Here is a 9768-nt window from a genome sequence, read left to right as displayed (position 1 = left end):
TAAATAAATTATATTTACATAGGTACCTACCTACTTGAAATTTTTATTGATTATCTGGCAAAAAATATGGAAACCTACCTACTATAGTTTTTAAGTATCTTATATTATCATTATTTATACACTAAATGTGGTTCATCATACCTTATTTCCATTGTATCTTATACAATTACACAAACGAAGGTAACAATAGATTTATAATTACCAATTAAGATTTATAAGTGGAAAGTTTATATTATTCATAAGATTTTTTAGATGTTTCCCACGATATTAAAGTATTTTCTAGAATAGTAGAAAGTCTACCAGTGCAAAATTAAAATAAGAATTATTTGTGACATTGTTAACGATCAGACAAACGAGACAACAGTTTATTTTCAAAAACATAGATTTTAAAGTTTAGCTGTAACCACGTTACAGATAGCTACAGTAGGCAGTAGCGCTACTACGCATACCTATTTTGTTTGGAAGTTAAGAAACTCAAAAACACCGATTAGTTTTTTTTTTATTTATGTTTTCAAATGTCAAACTCTTATAAATTTATAATCGGTAACTTCGCGCCCCGGAATGGCGCGAAGGATGCGGGTTCGAGTCCCGCCTCGTGATCGAATTTTTTTCTATTCTTTATAAATTTATATTTATAAAGCATTTGAATGCCATAAAAACCAAAAAATATAAATGTCAAACTCTTACTCAGACTGAAACTTGTTACCTTCTTGTTACCTACCTAGGTATTCAATTCTTCTAGAAAGAACTTTGATTCCTCATAGTTTACCATTTAGGGACCTACCACTTGTTTAACCAAGTCCAAGTGTAAACCTGCAATTCGAGGGTTGAAGATAATGATAAATTATTAGGATGTATTTTAATGTTTATTATTCTAAACAACGTTATAGTTATAGTTGGTTATTTTATGTGTGTGTTTTTTTTAATTAGATGGTATTTGTATTGTTTGCTCTAACGATTTCAAACTTCTAACACAATGAATTATTACTCCATACGACATTGTCATAATTTATTCATTCACAACATGCACTCCCTAGCATAAATCACACATACAAATCCAGTTATTTGCGTACAAAATAATAAATTTTGTAGAGACCATTAGATATTTTCTCTATTAGGTAGGTAGTTACTTGCAGTTAACAGCTATAGTTCTTGATAAAAAAGCAACAAGAAATTGTATATTTTTAACAACTACTTAGGTATCGACAGGTTCCTTCTATTATTAATATATAGGTACCATCTGTTATATTCAAAATATCATATTATACCGAGGTACTAACTAATACTAACTACATGGTGAACGTTACAATAACTATAAATTTATAAATAATAGAAACAATAACTACCTACTTTCTGAAAATAAGTGTTCCATTTTAATTTTATTACACTTTAAACGTATCGATACAGTCACAATCGATACAGTCCTATCTTAAACATCAAAATTCCCGAAAAGTTTTTTTATACTCTGTAACAATACTTAACGTTTATATTTGAAACGGGAAGTGTCGGGGGCAAGGAAAGGGGGAGGGGTAAGGATTTATGCGACCGCGACACCGCGAGATTTATCGATATGCGCGTGCGCACGTGCGCACCAAACGAGACAATAGTGTATACGCCCATTGATGGCCAGATTTTACAAGTGCAGCTTGTCAACAACCTGTATATTTGTATAATTCGATCTAGTTAAGATTCGGTACAAGTTACAACCAAATGGGCCCTTGCCTGGACTACCAGTAGGAGCTGAAACATAAAATACTTACCTAATGTAATTGGTATGCAAAATTTATTCATGCCATTTATTGTGACTGTTATAGAGCAATCGATTTCGTATTTGTATTATTTACAAATTTCTTCTTATTTACTTTTGAATTGATACAGATGCAAGCGTACACAAAGAATATTTGGTGATTTATGAGCTCGTCCTTAATGATTAATCTTTAAACCTTCCAAGTCTATGTAATCAACATTTTTAGAAAATTGAACAACAAAAACAGCCTCAATTCGTATAATCAAGTAACCAACTAAAGAAAGCCAACGAAACAGATGCGGAATACTTTCCCCATACGGATCCAGAACTACATGTGGTCACTTCAAAGCTACCAGCATTAATCCGCCTTGCATAACGACAGCATTTGATAAGCACGCGCCGATCAATCAAGCGCACTTGTCGGCGATTATGCTCGATAAATCTACTCGTCTTAACACAATAAACAGCTCAGCAGAGGCAGTGGACGTTTCCTCCATTTAGTTTAATTTATTTGGTCGTCGCAATGCAACACGACCAGCAGCCCGGAGTGGGGACGTCGTAAACATGTCAGGGGAGACGCATCGGCCGCAGACCGCCCGTAAACATCGCACTATGTAAGACTCATCTCGGATTCTTTGTGTCTAGTTGTGTAATTACAATGTTGCTGAAAGTGTGCTCCTGAAAAAAAGCCACTCCTTAAATATGAGGTTTTTCGCTAGAACTCTTTGTTGCGTAATGCGTTATAGAACTCCACGAGAGCATAATACCTAATAATATAATCCTAACATGTACGAATGTAGAGACACATGATTCTTTAAAAATCTTTAATGTTTCTGTAACAATTTGCAATAATTGTATTTTTTTTTACATTTCCCTTGACAAGATTTTCCTGGCACTACAATGCTATAATACACGATGATTCTATAACTGAAATTTTCTCTACAAGTACAAGTACATGAATGTGTTCAGGCAAAAATAATGCATTTTTTTACAACGCAGCAACGAACAATAGTAAAAAATTGTCCCGCGTTGTCTTTCTATCCACTTTTTGCCCTCTGCAAAGTCTTTAGCTATATTTCCACCGTTTGAAACACCGCCGGACAGAAAACATGTATTTATTACACGAATTAATGCCGTCTCTCCAATTACTGTAAATCTATTGAGAGACGTTCAATCAGCTCCCGAAGTATGAATCCTTGTTCGAACCAAGGCCTGCCACCCACTGTCTCTCGGGAACGATTGAAATAAAACAACGGTTCCAAGTGAGCAACAACAGATTTATTCTTCTAAACAAATATATGATTTTACAAAACAATTTCAATAGCGCGATGCAAAACACACGTTTTCGGTACAGTGACATCTAGCGACAAATAGTTACAACTTCTACCTAATCAGAGCATTTAACATTCCGCCCACCATGGACAGAATGTCCATCACTTAAAACTACATACGTTGATAACTGCGTTACCGCCCACCATGAAACAGTAAATGGCAGTAACGTCTTAAGACACAATACATCATACATGTCTTAGAATAGAGTAAGTGGACTGTAAACAATAATAAAAAAAATCAAAATACATAGAAGTAACTCCGATACAAAGTACATGAATAATTACGCGTACATAGTGACTGGGAGCACAATAATAATAAAAAACAAAATACATAATATAACTCCGATACAAATTGCATGAATGCTACGCGGACGTAGTGACTGGGAGCACAATCAGCTTTGAGGTGGGGCGTTTAATGATTGAACCCTTGCAACGCAAAGACACAACTCTTGTGACCTTGTCCGAACCAGTGTGCTTATCTAAAATTACCCCATGGAGCCATCGCGCAGGAGGCAAATCATCCTCCATGACTAACACCACGTCACCCACGTTAGGCTCTGGAGTGCATCGGGTCCATTTATACCTCTGGTGAAATTGGCAAAGGTACTCGCGAGACCACCTTCGCCAAAAATCTTGCACCAGGCGTTGTGACAAGTGCCACCGTTTCAAACTACCAATGTTGGTGCTCTCATAGTTATTTTCAGGAACTAACAATATTGGTTCTCCGATTAAAAAATGCCCAGGGGTCAGTGGACATGGATCCTCTGGGTTTGTGCTCATTATAGAAAGAGGCCTTGAGTTGAGACAAGCCTCTATCTGAGCTAGTACGGTTATCATTTCCTCGAAAGTGAGCGTGTTAGTACCTATCACTCTCTTAAGGTGGTGCTTTGTGGACTTCACTCCAGCCTCCCAAAGTCCTCCGAAATTTGGAGAGTGGGGGGGGATGAAGTGCCAATCAGTGCCGTTAGTTGCAAGCCAATTGGAAATATCTTGTGCCACACAAGATTTTTCTTGAGAAAATAAAGCCTTTATTTCCTTATCAGCCCCAACAAAGGTCGTGCCGTTATCACTCCACAATTCACCACAATGTCCTCTGCGAGCTGTAAAGCGTTTAAAAGCAGATATAAAAGCCTGAGATGTCATATCGCTGACAGCTTCTAGGTGTATTGCCCGAGTAGTCATACAGACAAAAAGGCAAATATACCCTTTAGTGGCGTGATAACCACGTCCTCTGGTGGGTCTGATACTGATGCTTCCGGTATAGTCAACACCACTTCGAAAGAAAGGACGGCAAGCATTTACTCTCGCTTCCGGCAACTGTCCCATAAGCGGTTGAATAGCACGTGCTGAATAACGTATGCAAGTCACACATTTATGAATATATTGTCTTACAACACTCTTTGCATTAATTATCCAGTATTTGGACCTCAGATAATTAAGTACTAGCTGTTGACCACCATGCAGCGTGCGCTCATGCGCATCGGCTATTAACAATGTGGTGAAATGCGATTTTTGCGGAATAATTATCGGATGTTTTTGATTCTCATTCATGTCTGCATTTTGTAATCGACCTCCAACTCTCAACATGTGTTCACTATCAAGATACGGATGAAGCGAGGTAAGCCTTCCCTTTTTAGTTAATATTCCATTTTTCTTTAAGTCTTGTATCTCTTCCCCAAAATAATGACTCTGACATACACGAATGCACGACATTAAAGCCTCCTGAATTTCGGAAAACCTTAAATTAGTAGAAACTTTAGTTTTAGATTTCAAATTTAAAAACCTTCGGCAATATGCAATGACTCTCGTTAGCTTACTCAACGATGAAAATCTTTTAATAAGTTCGTTTTCTCCATCTTCTATCTTAACTACGTTGCACAAAAATTTGTCCTTCTTTTCTTCAAGATGTGTATTTATAACTTCACCCTTGCTATATTCAATTACCTTATTTTTGAGCCAACTAGGTCCCTCAATCCATGACTCAAGTTCCAATAACTCCATCGGACTAACACCTCGCGAAGCGCAATCTGCAGGGTTGTCTTTCGATTGAACGTGTGACCATTGATTGCCATCCATAATGGTAAGTATTTCAGAAACGCGGTTTCCCACAAAGGTTTTCCAACGGCTGGGGTGGCTTCTCAGCCATGCTAAAACTACCGAAGAGTCAGTCCACGCATGCAAATTATTTTTCGAAACGCCTAATGTGACTGAAACTTCACTTAGAAGTTTCGCAAGCACTACGGCGCCACACAACTCCAACCGAGGTATGGACACCTGTTTGACAGGGGCTACCTTGGTCTTAGATGCTATGAGACTAATATGAATATTGCCGTTGGAATCAACTGATCGCAAATAAACCACAGCCGAGAATGCGCTATTGGAAGCATCACAAAAACCTTGTAGTTCGAGCTCAATATCCTTCCGACTGGTGTGAATCCACCGGGGCAAACGAAATTGGGTGAGTTTATGTAAATTGTCTCGATATACAAGCCAATCCGTTAAAAGCTGATGGGGAAGTTCCTCGTCCCATTCAATACCCGAAAGCCAAAGTCGCTGTATAAACACTTTAGCCGTTATAACAACTGGGGAGATCCATCCGAGTGGGTCAAATATACGTGCTATGTCCGATACCACTCGCCGTTTGGTTACTGGAGTCTTCAAGGTAGGTAGATGGACAGTGTATTGAAATTCATCAAAATTTCGATCCCATGTTAGACCTAAAATCTTCATAACGTTGTCCTTTTCGAAGATAATGTTCTCATTACCATCACACGTTCTATCTCTTATCTTGAGTAACAATTCATCGCTATTGGTGGACCACTTCTGAAGCTGAAAACCTCCACGACTCAACAATTCGGACATCTGACGATAAATCTGTTCGCCTTCAGAAATAGTCTCACAACCCGACAGAAAATCATCAACATAAAAATCTGACAAAACACGTTTTGCTACCAAAGGAAAATCATGTCCTTCGTCATGAACCAATTGCTGCAAGGAACGCACAGCTAAGTATGGAGCCGAGGATGTACCAAAAGTTACACGCAACAAACGCAAATGTTGTAACTCAGTCTGCGTGTTGTCACGCCACAAAATGCGTTGATAATCTACATCCTCGTCAGCTATTTTTATCTGCCGATACATTTTAATTATGTCGGCCACTAAAGTTATTGGATGACAACGCCATCGCATAATAATATTACGCAAATCAGGTTGCAAAGTGGGGCCAACCATCAATTCAGAGTTCAGCGAAACACCATTCCCAGCTGGACAGGACGCATCGAAAACAACCCGAACCTTAGAAGTGCTTTTATCAGTACGCACTACTGCGTGATGGGGTAAATACACAGAATCTCTTGAAACTTCTAATTCAGGTACGACCTCAGCATGCTCTAGGTCAAGATATTCTTGAATCACAGCCTTATATTCTTTTCCAAATTCAGGATTGCGAGTTAATTTTCTTTCCAGATTACAAAAACGTTTACTAGCTATATCCTCTGACTTGCCAATCTTACATTGGGGATTGTCTGTCTTAAAAGGCAATCTAACGATGTAACGACCCGTGTCGTCTTTTTTGGTAGTTTTAGAATAAAGTTCCTCGCATTTCTGTTCTTCTTCAGTTAAAATAACTCCCGAATTTGAAGAAACTTCCGACTCTTCCAACTCCCAAAACTTCTTCAGAAGATCATTGATATTCACCTGTGTATTAACAACTACGCCGTAACAAGCCGGCTTTTGAGTTACGGTTTGGACTTCGCCAGACAAAATCCAACCGAGCTTAGTCCTTTGAGCAACTGGTGCTCCCGGCGGTCCTCTTATCAGTCCTTCCTCCAGAACAGCGCCGACCACTCTAGTGCTCAACAGCAAATCAATATTGCCTGGAGTATGGAATGAGGGATCCGCCAACTCCAAAGTCGAAACCAACGGCAAAGCCTGAACGATCCTTCGCTCAGGAAGGTGTGAGGTTAGCCTTGTTAAAACATACGCGTCGACATATAAAACAAAATTGGGGTCTAGGCGAGACTGCAATTTAAACTTAACTATCCACTTGGAAGGCATTGAAATGCCTTCGTCATCGCCTAGGCGGAGTATGTCGGTATGAGCAGGTAACTTTTTCAAGCCAAGAAGCTGGACTGCAGATTCCGTGATAAAGGAAACCTGAGAGCCTTGATCCATCAAGGCTCTTAAAACAAAGGCAGCTCCAGATCTCGACTCGACATTGACCAAAGCTGTGGCTAATAAACCTTGACTATGAGTATTTGCATAACAACAAACAGGGGTGGTTGACTCACCTTGATAAGATGTAGAAGCTGTAGTAGCAGCTGCTACATTTACATCTGCTGGACTATCAGTCACAACAGCGTTGACAGTTTCAGGGTGCAGAAGTGTGTGGTGTCTTTTCTTACACTTATGGCAACGGGTAGATTGACGGCATGAATAAACATTGTGATTTCTATTAAGACAATTAAAACATATTTTACTGGTTCGGGCAAATTCACGACGAGAGTCAATGTTCTTTGCGGCGAATTCCTTACAGTGACACAGTTTATGATCACCAGAACATAGAATACAAGACACAGAAGCTACATGAAACGATTTAGGATTGTGTGAACGAGTAACATTTTGTTTAGGATCTAGATATTCTAGGGAACGAAATCGGGTTTCCAAAAATTCCTTCATACTATCAAAAGATGGTAACTCATCTTTCGAACTAACTCTCACCTCCCACAGCTTACGCGATTCGGAATCTAATTTTAAGCTGATTATGTATATTATGATTGTGTCCCATGAACTCACATCTATACCTAATGTACGCAAACCGTGTAAACAATCAAGTGTCGTATCTAAAAGGTTCTTAATTAAATTTGAAGATTCTTTTACAATCGTTGGCTGATTCATAAATCGTTTCAAAATGCAATTAGACAAAAATCTCTTATTGTCATAACGCTTAATAAGAGTTGCCCAAGATTCCTTGTAATTAGAAGCCGTGACAGGAGTATATCTCAATAATTGTTCAGCTTCTCCAGATAAATGTGTTTTCAAGTAATGAAGCTTCTCAACGTCGTCCAAAGTTTCATTTTTGTGAATGAGTGAAACAAAAAGATCGCGAAAGGATGTCCATTCGTTATATAAACCGGAAAAAATAGGTAAACTAATTTTGGGTAACTTTACTTTAGATGTGACTTGAGATGCTTTACTACAATTATTACAATTTAAATTATCTTGTTGTGTATTTAACAACTCTTTTAATTCTGATTTATAAGTAAAATAAATTTCTTCTGTTTCGTCGTAGACATCAGCCGTAAAATATGGGATAGTGGTTGCATCCTTGTCGGATGCCTTTTCGACGATAGACTTATGAGTATTAATAAAATTTGACCATTGTGACTCGAGTGCTTCTAATCGAGTTTCAATATAAAACTGCGTTAATCTCTCTTTAGGAGATTTTTTGAAGTTGATCCTGCCTTTATAAATAATATTTTTGTTGTTTAGTTGTACTTTAATTAATGACTCCATGTTAAACAATAACAAAACAAATGTATGAAACAAAAAAAAAATATGAATCAGTAGAAAAAATTCTAAGTCTATGATCGAACTTGAAAAAATTACAAGTGTATGAAATTTATTCACTTAGAAAAATTTAAAAAACAGTACAAAAAATTTTCTAAGTCCAAGAATAAACTTGAAAAATTTACAAGTGTTTGAAATTTATTCACTTAGAAAAATTTAAACAAAAAACAGTACAAAAATTTTCTAAGTCCAAAAATAAACTTGAAAAAATTACAAGTGTTTGAATTTATAAACAACTTAGAAAAAATCGGGCATGGATTCCCCGTCTAATCACTTTTTGCTCAATTATTCTAAGTCTAAATTAACTCTAAATTTTAAACTAAGTACAATGTTCTAAATATACGTAAAATAATTAAAGTCCCAAACACTTCACTAATTATTGTAACTTGATAGAAGATCGAAATGAAATATTTTTACTACACAATGTTTACTCACAGTTGTTTCTTCAAACCATTCATAATATGTTGCCAGTCGTAAGTGGCGCCCTCTATAGTTGGTCGTGCCCAGTTGCTGCTGTGTGGAAGGCCCGCCCTCTGCTGGAACGTAGCACTAGACTGCGAGTGCTTGCTGCTTGAACTGGTTCCCATAGGCTGGTGGCGCCCTCTCGCGGAAATGCTGCAGCTTCATAAGCACACTCCTTATAGATGCGCTTACGCCGCTCACCACAATGGCGCTTCAGTAGCAATCCACTACCGGTTTGCGCGCCGTACTTTTGATACAAAAATCCACTGGTCTAGGTTCTTAATATTCGCGCTCGAAGACCAAAAAATGTTCGAACCAAGGCCTGCCACCCACTGTCTCTCGGGAACGATTGAAATAAAACAACGGTTCCAAGTGAGCAACAACAGATTTATTCTTCTAAACAAATATATGATTTTACAAAACAATTTCAATAGCGCGATGCAAAACACACGTTTTCGGTACAGTGACATCTAGCGACAAATAGTTACAACTTCTACCTAATCAGAGCATTTAACAATCCTAAAGATTGATACACATTGGTGTCGCGCCAAGCCGACATCAAAGGCAAGTACTAGAGGGTATTAGTGTGAACATGCTGTATTTAGTCACTTGTTACATGTGCACTAATATCGTATTAAATCATACTAATGCTCGGTACTT

General features: G+C 37.9%; 1 protein-coding gene across 1 annotated transcript; it reads right to left on the bottom strand.

The window, feature by feature from the left end:
• Positions 1 to 3015: 3015 nt before the first annotated feature.
• Positions 3016 to 7793, bottom strand: LOC123692575. Its single transcript, XM_045637335.1, has 2 exons — positions 4751 to 7793; positions 3016 to 3565 (listed from the first exon to the last, which is right to left on the bottom strand). Exons 1-2 carry the CDS (start codon positions 7753 to 7755, stop codon positions 3442 to 3444), a joined length of 3129 nt encoding a protein of 1042 aa, XP_045493291.1. The 5' UTR covers positions 7756 to 7793; the 3' UTR covers positions 3016 to 3441.
• Positions 7794 to 9768: the final 1975 nt, after the last annotated feature.

Source organism: Colias croceus, chromosome 6 (genome assembly GCF_905220415.1).
Source record: "Colias croceus chromosome 6, ilColCroc2.1".
NCBI lineage: Eukaryota > Metazoa > Arthropoda > Insecta > Lepidoptera > Pieridae > Colias > Colias croceus.
Note: the sequence above shows the minus strand (reverse complement) of the source record. Positions and strands in the feature narration are given on the sequence as shown.